The 16,844-nt window shown below is 43.7% G+C and overlaps 1 protein-coding gene across 1 annotated transcript in view; it reads left to right on the forward strand.

Moving 5' to 3' along the window:
• INTS8 (integrator complex subunit 8) overlaps positions 1–16,844 on the forward strand; it is a 71,226-nt gene that overhangs the window by 18,077 nt on the left and 36,305 nt on the right. The window contains exons 10-12 of the mRNA XM_075825932.1: positions 1,196–1,296; positions 3,906–4,047; positions 7,500–7,570. Coding sequence (XP_075682047.1) covers positions 1,196–1,296; positions 3,906–4,047; positions 7,500–7,570 — 314 coding nt within the window. The remainder of the gene's footprint in view (positions 1–1,195; positions 1,297–3,905; positions 4,048–7,499; positions 7,571–16,844) is intronic.

Here is a 16,844-nt window from a genome sequence, read left to right on the forward strand (position 1 = left end):
CGGAACAACCCCTGTCAATATGCTCTTTTATGGCATATGGACATCATAGAGGGGATCCCTTTCTTGGAACCCCCTTTTATGAACTAATTCAGAGTCCGTATAAAGCAGCGGCTCTAGCCATCCATGTTCTAAATGAAAAGCCATTCATCTGATCATCTTGCCTCATCCTACCCTAGAAAATGTCTGTTTTTCTCATAAGAAAAGTGACGGAATATGTCAGGTGAAACCTGACCAAGTTTAGATGTGTGTGCAAGATGAGGCCTGAGGTGGTAGAAGAAGGCCAATGCAGGGTAGTAGCGGAAAAGATGGCATGAAGCACCAGGGATGATGAAGAGTGGTGTTACTTCACCCCTGGTTGCAGCAATAACAAAGAAACCCTTCTCAGCAGTTATGAGAGGAACAGGTCACAGGCAGGTAGACAATGATGGCTGGCTCGCCACCATACGCTCTCTGCAAATATCCAGGCCTTCCACTAGGCTTCTGATGCTTGATGTAATAATGTTAACTTGGTTTCTTGCAGTATGGATGCTGCCCGTCACCCGCCAACACACAGCGCAGCAACGCACAAAATGCGGGGAAGCTCTTGCCCGTCAGATGCCAAATCTCTAGTGCCCACATTAGCTCAGGACCTACTCAGGAGCTGCTTAGCACCAAGAGCAATTTATAGACCAAGCACCGCCCCAGGCGTGAGGCCGCTGGTCTTATACTCCCCACTGCTATGGCGCGGCTATACCCCAAACAAAATGGCTTCTGAACTGTCACACAAATCAAAGTCTTTAGAGCCAGCCATCGTTGCCTGAACCTATAAAACAACACTATGGAACATAAGTTACACATATGTCGCAAAACATAAATCTTCTTGAATCGACACTCCTGGGGAGGGAAAAGCAGATTAGACCGCAAACTGAAGAGACATGACAAAATAAAATACACTTTATCTGGCTCGATATGCAACACATAAACACAGCACCATTTGTCCCTTTAAGAAAGGGGGAATGACCCCCCACATCCTTACATGTGTGTGATGTTGAGGATTATGCCACACGCAGCATAACTAGAATGTAAATGTCTTCCAGCGTTTCTGTTGCATTCAGTCGAAGCAAAAGTTTCTGGCAGTATTTCTATAATGCGAGTTTTTGATTGTTTTCTGTATGATAAATGTGTAATGTATTCATAAATTCCTTTCTTCCTTAAGGGAATATTGAAGATCTTCTATGATGATAATTTCAATGGTAATTTACCCGAGCAATTTAGACAGTCCGTGCTGAGAGAGCTCTTCCAGAAAGTGCAGCAAGGGTAGGTGCATGCTTGTTCTATGCTTGGGGCTGGACATGAAGGGAGTAAGAAACCGTATCAATACTAATACACGGGACTGTAGACGGACTGGACTAGCACTTTTGCTCAACGGGAAATGTATATTGGCGAGAGAGATGTATAAATATACATAATTAGTTTGTTCCCAGTTGTACACATTTTGCAATCACTTACATCAGTCCCTGTCCCCAATGGGGCTGACGATGTAATGTATCTGTCTCCGCCACATATACTAGGGCCAATAAGAAACTAATTAACCTCTCGGTATGTTTTTGGCGTGTAAGGGAGGGGACATCAAGTCACCCAAAATAAACAAATGACAAAAAAATATATAGCAGAGAAAAGTTTTCTATATATTTGTCTGGTGGACAATAGTTGTGATGGGGCTTAAGCTTCTTTGTATCTGGCTAGGAGGCAACTTTTTACAGCAGTAACCTGCACCCAATGTTCTGTCTGCAATGGAGACCAAGCAAAAGGGGTCCCTTCAGTTTTGTCTGCTACCTTACCATATTAGAGGAAATCGGGATGTTAAAGAGGCTCTGTCACCAGATTATAAATGCTCTATCTCCTACATAATGTGATCGGCGCTGTAATGTAGATAACGGTGGTTTTTATTTTGATAAATGATCATTTTTTAGCAAGTTATGAGCAAATTTAGCTTTATGCTAATTTGTTTCTTAATGCCCAACTGGGCGCTTTTTAACTTTTTACGAAGTGAGCGTTGTGAAGAGAAGTGTATGACGCTGTGCTGTGAGTAATCCCACAGAAACGTTACCGAAGTGTCAGGAGTGTGAATAGACATCGCGTCCTGGCTGGAGGTGATGTCTATTCACTCTCAAGACACTTCGGTAAAGTTACTGTGGGAGTATGTGACCGCACAGCGTAATCACGCTGTGCTGTGAATACAGCTAAACATGAATGGACAGAAATGTATGACACTGATTCGTCAGCATCATACTCTTCTCTTTACAACGCCCACTTGGTAAAAACTACTTAGCATAAATATAAAATTGTTTAGAACTTGCTCAAAAATTATAATTTTTCAAAATAAAAACCACTGCTATCTACATTACAGCGCCGATCAGATTAGGTAGGAGGCACTTGTAATGTGGTGACAGAGCCTCTTTAACGACCCTTGTTTCACTGCTCATGCACACTATGGTGTTCTGAAGAGCAATCTGTTTTTCAGGCTGCTTGGCTGAAAGTGAAGGGAGGGTTTATATTTTCCTCTAGTGACCTTTTTCTCAGCAGGAAAAAAAATAATTAACTGAAAATTCCAACATGCTACCCCTTTCCCATCAACAGAGAGCAGATCCCAGGGCCGGTCAGGCCGCTCCTATAGACATTAGATCACTGCAGGAATGTGGTGGAAGCCTTAGAACAACATCTACACAGAATGGCCACCTTATTAGAGACACCTGCCCTTTCACTTTTGGAGCTTCTCTGCCTGGGTATTAGACTCGGGACCCCAGAGTCCAGTATGTTTTCTGTAGTTCAGTTTCAGTGTGAATCCACATTAAAATGGGGAAATCGCGTGATATGAGCGACTTCGAATGAGACGTGGCCATCGATGCTAAACTAGCCGGGCCAGTATTTTAAAAAAAACAAAAAAAACACTGCCAACCTTGTAGGGGTATTCTCATGCACCGGTGTCGAGAGTGAACGAAGAATGGTATGATCGAGAAAAAACATCCAGACCACAACTCGGCAATGAAAGTGGTCAGAGGAGAATGTCAAGAGTCGTTCTGATGAGCAGGCGGTGCAGTCAAGCGAATACAGTGCTGGTGCTCCAATTAATGTGTTCCAACGCACAACTCGTCGTTCCTTATCACGGATGACCACAAAAGACCAGTTCATGTTCCATTGCTGTCTAATGGAAACTGAAAAGCAAGACTCCAGTGGGCAAAAAAAATAAGAAATTGGATCAGTGAGCAGTGGAAAAACATCACCTGGTCAGATAAATCCAGATTTCTGTTGCACCATTCTGATGGGAGGGTCCAAATTTGGCGCAAGCAGCATGAATCGTTAACCCTTCCTGTCAGGTGACAACAGTTCAGGCTGGTGGAGGTGGAGTAATGGTGTGGGGAATGTTTTCTTGGCACACCCCGGGTCCTCTGATACCTGTCGATGGACGTTTGAACATTAAGGCTTGCCTAATCCTTGTTGCCTAATCCTTGTGGCCGAACAAGATCATCTCTTCATGGCAGCTGTTAACCGGATGGCAGAAGGAAACTTCAGCGGCAACTGCGAGAAGCGATCCTGTCCGCATGAGCCAATATTCCTCCAGAACTATTACAACACCAAGTGGAATCTATACCATGGCGAATTACTGCAGTTCTGAAGGCCAAAAGAGGTAAAACGCGCTACCAGATAGTGTCTCTAATAAAGTGGCCATTCGGTGCGTCTGTCTACTTTGTTTTGTTTTAAATACCCTGTAAAGAACTCTGCTGTCCCTCTGCTAATCTAGCAAAATAGATCCTATTTGTTGCAAAATCAATACAGTATGCCAGAAGCCATCGTTTCTAGTTACTATAGTCATCTAACTCGGTATAATTATGTATAACTTCAAGTTTTATTTTTTATTTTTACAGAAACGATGCTCTAACTGAAGTCTGCTATAAAATCTGCGCTTGTAACACGGTGCGTGACATTCTCCAGGGACGCTTCATCACTGTGCAGTTCCACCAGCTCTTCATGAAGCCTAGCAAAGAAAAAATAGATTATCTTCTTGAGGTACAACAGTGAGATATCATACTGGTCATCATCAGGCTACATAGGTTACTGGTAATGGAGGAACAAATCGTACCATAATATAGAAACACTGTATTTATAACACGTCGTTTTGTTGCCGTGGATTGAATCGGTGTACTATCAATCATCCACTAAAGTCATAGCTTGTGCAAAAGACCGTTCATAATAGATACAGGTGACCACACAGAGCAAAAATAATGCCAGTTCCATGTGGGTGAGCTACAATACCAGACACCGTGCCTTGACAAGGGTGATGCTGCATCCGAGAAAAGCAAAAGCATTCTCGTGAGGGCCTTTTATCTTCTTGTGATCGATGGGGATCCAAACAATAGTATAACCTGTTGATTAAAATGGAATATGCCACCAAAGTTAAGTTGTAAAGCTGCTATAAAAGCAACCTCCAACCAAGGGAAGCTCCCTTCACACTACAGCATCTGCACAACTTGCCCTCAAAGCTGACTTTGTAAGCCCAATTGCACCCACTAAATAGAACCCATTGTGTCAATTAAGAAGTAAGGATCCTAAGAAACCATTCCTGTGCAGAACGCTGACATAGGCGACAGGCCGTATATGCCAGGCCGTTTTTAAGCAGTCCGTACTTGAGTGTGCACGCTCATGCCCACTATTTCAGTGTTCGAGCATCTTACAGGTATAAAAAATGTAGAAGGATCTGTCCCTGTCATATGTTCCCTAAAAGTGTACCTGTCACCTCTCCTGACATGTCTATTTTAGTAAATACTTATGTTCCAGAATTGTTATTTCATAGGGAATACTTTTTCTCCGAACTGCGTTGCGCCATTCCTCTGTTATTCTTCCTAGAAATATTTCAATAAATTCACAACTGGATGTTACCACTCCGCTTTTCAAAGCAGGGTGTCTCTACACTCCCACTGTCAACACCGATTGCACAATATCAGTATGTATAGGGAGACACCCCCCAACTGGTAATTATATATACCGTATATGTCGGCGTATAAGACGACTGGGCGTATAAGACGACCCCCAACTTTTACCCTTAAAATATAGAATTTAAGATATACTCACCATTTCGTGCAGGAGCGCTTCACTATGGCCATCGGCGGCAGGACCCAGGACTCTGTCTCTTTGAACTCGCGCATGCGCAGATAGGCGAGGTACATGATGGGGTTAATTACTATTAATGTGAGGAACATGGAGGGTAAATTCATCGCACCTCGCGCCTCACATTAATAAGTGAATGAAAGCCGTGTTTATTTCATTTTTTTACAGCGTACACATCATAAATGATGCAAAAACATTGTTGTCCGCGCCATTACTGAATGTGTGTATTTTATGTATTGAGACTTATTTTAATGTTTATTGTAAAAAAGGTGAAGGTGTATTTTTTTTAAAATGTAACCATACTTTGTTTTTACTTTATTTTTAAACTTTAATGTACTGACATATATCAGATATGTGCCAGTACATTAGCCTGTGGACAGAGAGCACACAGGCAGTTGTTAGGACATACTTGGGTATATCCTAACAACAAGAGATATGGTCAGACAGCCCTGGGGTCCGTCAATAGACCCTGGGCTGTCTGCCCATATATGGTATGGCCCTCGATCGCGTCACAGGAATTCCCTGTGACGCGATCCAGGGGCATCCCCCCTTCTCACTTTCCCCTGAATGCTGCAGTCAGCTGTGATCGCAGCATTCACGGGAATAACGGCGGAGATGAGAGGTTCTCTGATCTCCGGCGTTATAGAGCGGGGCTGCGGCTGTGTAATACAGCCATTGCCCCGCTCCTGACAGGAAGTGCGCGCGCGGTCAGCATGAGGAGATGCGGCCGGCGCTGCACTAATGAGCGGCAGTTCAGGCACTGAAGACAACATGGGGGTGCTTTGTAGCGCGCCCGCCATGTTCTGTCTTCAGTGCCGCAGATCATTAGTGCAGCGCCGGCCGCATCACATGATGCTGACCCCGCGCGCATATGTCAGGACTCAGGAGCGGGGCTGTGGCTGAATTACACAGCCGCAGCCCCGCTCTCATAGTCATGTGTACTATACTGAGCTGTGCGGCTGCAACGTGCATCCCTAATGTAGACAATATCCGGCATATAAGACGACCCCACACTTTTGACATTTTTTTAAGGGTGTAGAAAGTCGTCTTGTACGCCGATATATACGGTATATATATATATATATATATATATATATATATATATATATATATAGCGCACGTCTGGTGAGGGAGTATGGAGCGGGCTCACGGGCTGACCCCACTCCATAGGACGAGCGTGTCGGCTGTGGGCGACCCCCTGTAACGTTCCAACGGCCCCCACACGGCGACATCGGGGGGGGGGTGCCATTGGTTGGCATGGCAGCCTGGGGGCCTGATGAAGGTCCCCAGCTCTGCCATCTTTGTACTCCTATGGGCAGGGCTTCGTAGGAGACTGTCAGAATCATGATATACTGCAATACATTAGTAAGCACAATGTAAAAAAAAAAAATAATTGACAAAACTAGTGTCACCGAGTCCGTAAAAGTCTGAACTATTACAATATATCATTATTTAGTCCGCACGGTGAACGCCGTAAAAACTTAAAACCGTCATAATTGGTGTTTTGTAGTCACTTTATCTCCCATAAAAAAATGAAATAAAAAATGATCAAAATGTCTGCATGCACCCCAAAATGGTACTAATATAAACTACAGCTCGCCCCGCAAAAAATAAGCCCTCCCAACGCTAAATCAATGGAAAAATAAAGTTATGGCTCTCAGAATATGGCGACAAAACTCAAATTGTATTTTTAACAATATCAGTTTTTCCCTTGTAAAAGTAGTAAAACGGAAAAAAAAACAATATAAATTTGGTATCGCTGTAATCGTATTGACCCGCAGAATGAAGTTAACATGCCGTTTTTACTGCAGGGTGAACGCCGTAAAAACAAAACCACCCAAAAGATTCCACCCCACAAAGATATAATTTTTCCCAGTTTCCCGCTACATTATATGGTACAATAAATGGTGCTGTGAAAAGCTACAACTCGTCCCGCAAAAAACAAGCCCTCATGTGGCAATATTGATGGGAATATAAAATAGTTACGGCTTCCAGAAGGTGGGGAGGAAAAAACTAAAGTGGAAATCCCAAAAATGGCAGGAAGGGGTAAAACAGACATGTCAGGAGTTGACAGATCTTCTTTATAATGCACATTTACACTGCAGTATTTCCTAGCACAGGTGGCAGCTACTTCTTGTAAGGCAGCAAAGGAGGTTATGCAAAAATAGGGGCCAAGAAATCCCATAGAGAGGGGGATATATTTCTTCCGTATCCAAGGAAGGAACTGCTGTTAAGAACATGAACTCAGGAGTCTGTATGAGGGTCTGCACATTCACATACAGTACCAGACTCCTTCTTTATAGGCCCTACCACAAACTTATTGGGTGTTTAAAACTATTACTTTTATATTCTAGGTATGTTCCAGGTCTTTAAAGGTAGATGAAGCCTCAGAATCTGAAAGGCGAACTATGGCATCATTTTTAAAGTAAGTTCCTGTATCACTGAATATTTTAGAGCAGTGTCTGTTTTTTGTTTTTTTTTTATTAAAAAGAAACCAAAGTTTTATACTGATCCACTTCCCCGTTTAAAACTGACACTTAGGCCCCATGCACACGACCGTATTTTTGTCCACCCGTAAATACTGGCGTAAATACGGGTCCTTGGTCACACGTATTCAACCTGTATTGCACCAGTATTTACGGACCCGTGTCACCCGTATTCCACCCGTATTTACGGGCACATTTTCGCTGCAAAATTACACTGCAGTAATCGGCAGCCCCTTCTCTCTATCAGTGCAGGATAGATAGAAGGGACAGCTCTTTCCGTAATAAAAATTCATACTTACCTGGCCGTTGTCATGGTGACGCGTCCTCTTGACATCTACCCGATCTCCCTGGATGACGCGCAGTCCTTGTGACCGCTGCAGCCAGTGATTGGCCTGTGATTGGCTGCAGCGGTCACATGGGCTGTAACGTCATCCCAGGAGGCCGGACTGGAGGAAGAAGCAGGGAGTTCTGGGTAAGTATGAACGTCTTTTTTTTTTTTTTTTTTTTCTTTTCTTTTCTTTTCTTTTTTTTTTTTTACAGCTTTATCTATATTGTGATCGGTAGCCACTGTCCCTGGTGCTGAAAGAGTTACTGCCGATCGTTTAACTCTTTCAGCACCCTGAACAGTGACTATACACTGACGTCGCCTAGCAATGCTCCCGTAATTACTGGTGCACACACGTAGTCACCCGTAATTATGGGAGCCCCATAGACTTCTATGGACCTGCCCTTTCCGTAATTACGGCCTGAAATAGGACACGTTCTATATTTTTCAACGGCACGGGCACCTTCTCGTAAGCATACGGGGAGGTACCTGTGGCCAATAGAAGTCCATGGGCCCGTGATTACGGGCGTTTTTACGTTCGTGTGCATGGGGCCTAACAAAAACAAAATGCAGTCTCCCACTGACAATCAAGTGACTATTGTCTAGTACAGAACAGATACTCTTAGTTTTTAGGTAAGATCCATTCAAGTACAGAATTTTTCCACTATCTCCCATTACCTCCTACTCAATATTCTCCACTCTATTGGTTTTCTTCCGGTCTCTCTGACCGCTCGTTCAGTGTATCATTTGCTGGCACTACTATTTTGCCTCTTCCCCTCGCTGTTGGGGTTGCTTATGTATCCTCTCCTTTCTGGCTTCCAGTACCATCTCCACGCTGATAACTCTCAGTTATATACCTCACCGTGACATCACCCCTGCCCTAATACAAAACACCAGTGATTGTCCGCTGTCCTAACCATGTCTGATTCACTCTCGTCTTGATTACTGTAACTCATTACTAATCGGTATTCTGCCTCACTAAACTCTCCCCTCTCCAATATATCACGAATGCAGCAGGCAGGCTCATCTTTCTGACCAACCGCTACACCAACGCCTCTACCCTGTGCCAGTCACTGCACTGGACTGCTACACTAATTCCTCTACCGTGTGGCAGTCACTGCACTGGACTGCTACACCAATGCCTCAACCGTGTGCCAGTCACTGCACTGGACTGCTACACCAATGGACTATAATGCCCCCGCTTGTGCCAGGGTGGCCTGGGAGCTATTTTTCCTCCTCCATTAAGGCTTTTATGCTCTGGAGGAGTCCCAATGCCACAACTCCTGGGTCATGGGCTCCTATGGGTATGTGCACACACACTAATTACGTCCGTAATTGACGGACGTATTTCGGCCGCAAGTAGTGGACCGAACTCAGTGCAGGGAGCCGGGCTCCTAGCATCATACTTATGTACGATGCTAGGAGTCCCTGCCTCGCTGCAGGACAACTGTCTCGTACTGAAAACATGATTACAGTACGGGACAGTTGTCCTGCAGCGAGGCAGGGACTCCTAGCATCGTACATAAGTATGATGCTAGGAGCCCGGCTCCCTGCACTGAGTTCGGTCCACTACTTGCGGCCGAAATACGTCCGTCAATTACGGACGTAATTAGTGTGTGTGCACATACCCTATCTCTATCGGTATACGGTTGCACCACTGGCTGATCGCTGCCTGCAGCGTCTATCTAATTTTGTCCCTGGATCAGATGGCAATTTTCTGAAGCGGGTTAACCCGCCAACCATGGTCAGCCTATTGGACGCTCAGCCGCTGTACTGGCTGCTGTGGAGGGGGGGCTTGGCTGGCTCTTCTCAGCATGGGTTTCCAGTCAGGCGGTTCTCTTCTTCATCCTGTGCCATCACTTATCAGCGCCATCCACACGGCATGTCAGACCTGCTCACCAGGAATCCTGGGCCTCCCCTTCATTCACTTGCTTGGTGGGACACAGCACTAGCGGTCCGTAAGGTCAGTCCTGTGTGCTATTTTCTTTCTATGGGGCCATTCTTTTTACCAAAGGTGTTTTCCCTTCCATTGGCACTTGTCTAACCCCCTCTCCCAGCATGTCTTCCTCCCAGGAGTACTTTAACAAGCCCCCGTGGCATAAGTTATCCAATATAGTTGCGCTTGCCGTAATAAAAAAAGTTCCAATGGGCCAGCCTACCTCACTATGCTGTATAACTAAATAAATATACGTATACTGCTAAGTAGGAGTCAGCACAAGAAAAGAGTGTAGCTGTTGACGTATATCAAGAGATAGTGTAGCTCAGATAGCCATAGAGTAATGCAGCTGCCATAGTTAAACAATATAGCCAAAAGTCAGTACAGATTTAGCAAATGCACATACACATACCCTGAGACATGTTGAGGGAGCGTGGAGGATCAAAAGATCTGGGTGAACAAACGCCTCGACGCGCGTTTCGCCCGATAGACCGGCTTCGTCAGGAGGCTAATTTAAAATGATACTCCAGGGTTTATAAATAGAGAACATAAAGTTAGGCTCACCTGTGATGAGCGCAAATCGGCGCTCGGAACACACGCCCAGTGACGCCCACATCACGGGACGCGCCGCGCGTCAGATGGAGAAGACGCCGCATGATGAAAAATCACCATAGCGACGTGGGACGCTGAGCGGCACTCCCGGATGTAGGCCACACTGCGCATGCGCAGCCGAGCGTCTGTGCGGACACTACAGGGGAGACAACAGCTGACAGGACTAACACAATGGCAGTTTAGGAGTGGGAAGTAACTAAGAGAATGGAATACATCCACCGGGATCTAGTAATAGAGGATAAATGGAGATAGAGCAAGATGTTTATGACAAATAAAAATAATAAGATATAATGAAAAAAACGAAAAAAACAAGGGGAAGTGCACATATGACAAGACTGTGCACAAAAGAAAAAAGTGAAAAAATAAGTGGACTAAGATCCAGTAAATATGTGAAACAAGTGAGAAAAAGGGGAGGCATATTAAAATATGATAAATAATATAAAAAATCATATACATTAATATGGGTGGGCAATTCCCAAACACATAAATATATATAGTACAAAAAGTAAGTAATAACATGTGTGACGAATGAGTGCATATATATATATAAATAAATATACATAAAACAAACAGTGCATCAGGATAAATGTTTTAAAATAAATTAATATGCTCCAACCCATATGTCCCATTATATACAACAAATGGAAAGTCGATACTGTGACACCCAAAATATAATAATACAATGGAGTCCACAATATCGGCAATAATTACACACATATAGATACATTGGTGGATGTATACAATGCTGCAACAACAAATATACAAGAAATAGATATAAAGTACTACACAATGTATATTAAAAGATACATATATAAATAGAGATATATTCCTATATAGTTAGTTGAAAGACGCAGCAATTGCTCCAAAAATTTAGAAAAATACACACATTGACAGAAATAATACAACAAATACACAGTACATCAGGATTACAATATGTGTATAACTTCTCCACTTCTGGTTTGCAATAAAGGCCATATGTGATCCTCGTAGATATATGGAGAAGTAGACCCACTCACTGGACAAGATAAACTGCAATATACAAAAGTAGATATAAAACACAAGAAAAAAACCCTAGAGAAGATAAAATTCACGCATGGTTAAAAATTTACAAGAAAGGCCTAAAACTAGTGCTTCGTTTAAGCCAGATGGAGCTACAGTATTAAGTAACGTGATCCACTTCATCTCTTTTCTCAATAACGCCACACGTACATCCCCGCCTCTACAGCCCAAAGAGATCTTGTCAATTCCACGTACCGAAAAACCTTTAGGATTACAGGAGTGGAACTCGCGAAAATGCCGTGCAACAGGCTGGAGTTTGTCAATATCCACGACATTAAGTGCCGATTTAATCTTACTCACGTGTTCCAACACCCGCACCTTCAATTGCCTGGTAGTCATGCCAACATAAATAAGCCCACACGGACAGGTAGCAAAATACACCACAGCTACGGTATTACACGTGATGTAGACAATTTTATAATCTTTCCTTCCGCTTGAGCTATGAAAGTTAGAGGTACGTAGAATATATTTACAGGCAGAACAATGACCGCAATTAAACGAGCCCCAAGGAGGGCCTCTACTCCCAAACGGGTTCGTGGGAGCACTAGGAATATAGTGACTCGCAGTCAGAAGGTCCTTAAGATTTTTAGACCGCCTCCAGGTAATGGAGGGATAACTGGGTAAGACCCCTGCCAAATCGCGATCAGTGAGAAGGACCCGCCAGTGCTTTTGCAAAATATCACGGATCTCAGTCCAATGAGGATTGAAAGTAGTGATAAATCTGACATTCTGATCTAATGTGTGTCTCTTGGGTCTACTCACCAGAAGTCCATCGCGAGTTGAGTTTTTGGCTCTTAGATAACCTTTCTTAATGACCCTCTGACTATACCCACGACTCTTGAATCTTGCTGTAAGATCCAAAGCTCAAAGTTGCTGTCACTGGAGCAGATGCGCTTTGCCCTCAAAAACTGGCCCACAGGTATGGATGTTGTAACCTTCGGGTAGTGGGCAGACGTAGCATGGAGGAGGGCATTTGTGGAAGTTTTTTTCCTGAAAATATCGGTAGAAATAAAACCGCTATTATCTCTGCAGATCCTGATATCCAGAAAGTCAACGCAAGTTAAGCTGAACTGCCACGTCAATTTGATGTTGATATCATTCCTATTAAGGGAATCGAGGAAAGATTCCAGGCTAGACGTGGAGCCCTGCCAGATGAATAGAATATCATCTATATACCGTGACCACAGGAGCACTGAATCATGACCCGGAGTCTGTTGCACAGTCTCCCACTCCCACAGCCCCAGGAACAGATTAGCATATGAGGGCGCACAAGTGGCCCCCATTGCTGTGCCCTGGAGCTGTAGGAAGAGACGGTCCTTAAATACAAAAAAATTGTGTGTTAGTGCAAAGTCGAGAAGGCATAGAATAAACTCAACAAGATCCGGGTCATGATTGGTCATCTGTAAAAAATGTCTAGATGCTCGGATCCCGTGGTCATGGTATATAGATGTATACAGGGACTCCACGTCACATGTAACAAGAAGCATGTCATCCTCAAGATACAGCCCATCAAGACGTTGTAACATATCCGTGGTATCCCTGATATATGACGGCAGGGTTTCCACACATTTCTGTAGATAAAAATCCACGAATCTGCAGATGTTCTCACATAAGCCTCCAATCCCTGACACTATTGGGCGCCCGGGAGGGCAGATGACATTTTTATGCACTTTAGGCAGTAAATAAAAGGTGGGCTTAATGGGAAAGTCTACGGAAAGACCATCTCTGAGTTTAGAGTTGATAATATTTGAATCCACACCTCGTTGCAATAAACTATCTAGTTCTGCTTTAAAGGCTAGCGTAGGATCCGATGGTAACCTACGGTAACAATGGCTCATATCTAGTTGACGAAAGGCCTCACATTCATACATCTGTGCCGGCCATAATACAACACTACCCCCCTTATCAGCTGGTTTAATAATAACATCCCTAAGTTTTCTAAGTTCCAGAATAGCTTGCCTCTCCTTGTAGTTAAGATTGTATGATATACTAGAATCGGAAATACTTTCTAGATCCTTCTTGACTAGTTTGAAAAAAATATCCACTGAGGGGCATAAAGTGAAAGGGGGGAAATGTTGAGAGCGGCGGCACAGATGCATGGGAAGTCTGGGATCAGTGTGAGCCTCCTGTTCCTCCAAAAGTGATAGAAGGGCATCAAATGCCTGTTGCTCTGCCGGGGAACCCATAGCAGCATTATAATCCCTTCTACCAAAATGTTTTTTAAAAAGTAGTTTTCTTGAAAAAAGAGCCAAATCCTTAATGGTGGTGAAAAGATCAAATTTACCCGTAGGGGAAAAAGACAGACCCTTTTGCAAAACATTTATCTGGGAGGACGACAAAATATGGGAAGAGAGGTTAATTACCTTTAGAGCCTCCTGTTTCTCTTGTCTCTGTTGAATACCCCTCTGGTCTTTCTTTTGACTGCCGGTGTTCTGGGGTCAAACAGGGGGTCTCCATCTCCCGTGGCCTGAGGTTTGTCTAAAAAACCGCCACATTCTTCTTCAGATACAAGAGAAGCAGAAGAGACAGAACGGGACAAGGACCGAGCTCTATCCCTTTTGGTATGCCAACGATAGATTTTATTAGACTGGAAATCACTCAAATCGCGCTGAAATTTTCTGGTTTTGAGATCTTGTATCTCTCTCTCCCACTTTTTCAGCTCCTCCTCCAATGCCTTATCATAAGTGCCAAGCTCTTCTGTACTAAGAGATTGATGTATCTTTTCCTTAAGGGAATCAATTTCCTTTTCCAGAGAGTCGAGGGTTCTACGATCTGCCCCAATGAGCAGCTCAATAAGCGTGCGCGAACATTTAGTAAGGGAATCTTCCCATTTCGCAACAAAAGAAGGATCTTCCGTATCCAAAGTGGGGAACACCTGCAGGCGTAGGCCGCGAGGTATAATATCTTTCTGCAGATAATTTTCCAAAGCTGCCTTGTTCCACCAAACCTTGGTGCGTTTTTTGAGAAGATCACGTATTTTAAGTTTCAAGCCTTTAATGTTACTACTTTCTGTAGTCACTGCTGAATTCTCTCCGAATATGGTACCAAGTTGTGTAATCCAATCCTTATCTCTTTTCCTGAAATCCATAAATCCTGAGGTATTTTCTGTGAACACAGACAAGAATAGTCAAGACAACCTAACCGAAAACCTCACACCAAAGACTTGGCATGTAATGGGGTCCCCTATAGCAATAGAACCTAAAAACGAACCAAATGGGACATATCCCTAAAAAGAATATTGTACTCAATATAAAAAGCACAAAAAATATCTTTATTAAATATAATGACAAAATAACACAATAATAGAAAAAGAGAAATAATACAGCATATACGGAGACATATACAGCAGGGTCAGATAGAAAAGACCATGACCAACAGAATCAACCATATACTAATGATCACTCACACGCTCAGATAATATCCAATAATAACACAAGCCCAGGGGTGTGTGATATAAATCCCACATGTAGCAGTAGCAATGCAAAGATGGCCTGTATAATATCAAAGCCTATACAAATAGGGAAGGGCAGAATAACATGTGGCAGCATACATATAATGATAATACGTCAAAGCCAGCACAAAAGAGGTGCAGCTAAATGGATATGCACAAAATAATGCGTACAAGGACAGTGCAGTATAACTAAATAAATATACGTATACTGCTAAGTAGGAGTCAGCACAAGAAAAGAGTGTAGCTGTTGACGTATATCAAGAGATAGTGTAGCTCAGATAGCCATAGAGTAATGCAGCTGCCATAGTTAAACAATATAGCCAAAAGTCAGTACAGATTTAGCAAATGCACATACACATACCCTGAGACATGTTGAGGGAGCGTGGAGGATCAAAAGATCTGGGTGAACAAACGCCTCGACGCGCGTTTCGCCCGATAGACCGGCTTCGTCAGGAGGCTAATTTAAAATGATACTCCAGGGTTTATAAATAGAGAACATAAAGTTAGGCTCACCTGTGATGAGCGCAAATCGGCGCTCGGAACACACGCCCAGTGACGCCCACATCACGGGACGCGCCGCGCGTCAGATGGAGAAGACGCCGCATGATGAAAAATCACCATAGCGACGTGGGACGCTGAGCGGCACTCCCGGATGTAGGCCACACTGCGCAGCCGAGCGTCTGTGCGGACACCACAGGGGAGACAACAGCTGACAGGACTAACACAATGGCAGTTTAGGAGTGGGAAGTAACTAAGAGAATGGAATACATCCACCGGGATCTAGTAATAGAGGATAAATGCAGATAGAGCAAGATGTCCACTAAGATGTCCGGATCTTAGTCCACTTATTTTTTCACTTTTTTCTTTTGTGCACAGTCTTGTCATATGTGCACTTCCCCTTGTTTTTTTCGTTTTTTTCATTATATCTTATTATTTTTATTTGTCATAAACATCTTGCTCTATCTCCATTTATCCTCTATTACTAGATCCCGGTGGATGTATTCCATTCTCTTAGTTACTTCCCACTCCTAAACTGCCATTGTGTTAGTCCTGTCAGCTGTTGTCTCCCCTGTGCTGTCCGCACAGACGCTCGGCTGCGCATGCGCAGTGTGGCCTACATCCGGGAGTGCCGCTCAGCGTCCCACGTCTCTATGGTGATTTTTCATCATGCGGCGTCTTCTCCATCTGACGCGCGGCGCGTCCCGTGATGTGGGCGTCACTGGGCGTGTGTTCCGAGCGCCGATTTGCGCTCATCACAGGTGAGCCTAACTTTATGTTCTCTATTTATAAACCCTGGAGTATCATTTTAAATTAGCCTCCTGACGAAGCCGGTCTATCGGGCGAAACGCGCGTCGAGGCGTTTGTTCACCCAGATCTTTTGATCCTCCACGCTCCCTCAACATGTCTCAGGGTATGTGTATGTGCATTTGCTAAATCTGTACTGACTTTTGGCTATATTGTTTAACTATGGCAGCTGCATTACTCTATGGCTATCTGAGCTACACTATCTCTTGATATACGTCAACAGCTACACTCTTTTCTTGTGCTGACTCCTACTTAGCAGTATACGTAAATATTTATTTAGTTATACTGCACTGTCCTTGTACGCATTATTTTGTGCATATCCATTTAGCTGCACCTCTTTTGTGCTGGCTTTGACGTATTATCATTATATGTATGCTGCCACATGTTATTCTGCCCTTCCCTATTTGTATAGGCTTTGATATTATACAGGCCATCTTTGCATTGCTACTGCTACATGTGGGATTTATATCACACACCCCTGGGCTTGTGTTATTATTGTATATTATCTGAGCGTGTGAGCGATCA

This window comes from Rhinoderma darwinii, chromosome 5 (assembly GCF_050947455.1).
Source record: "Rhinoderma darwinii isolate aRhiDar2 chromosome 5, aRhiDar2.hap1, whole genome shotgun sequence".
NCBI classification, from domain to species: Eukaryota; Metazoa; Chordata; class Amphibia; order Anura; family Rhinodermatidae; genus Rhinoderma; species Rhinoderma darwinii.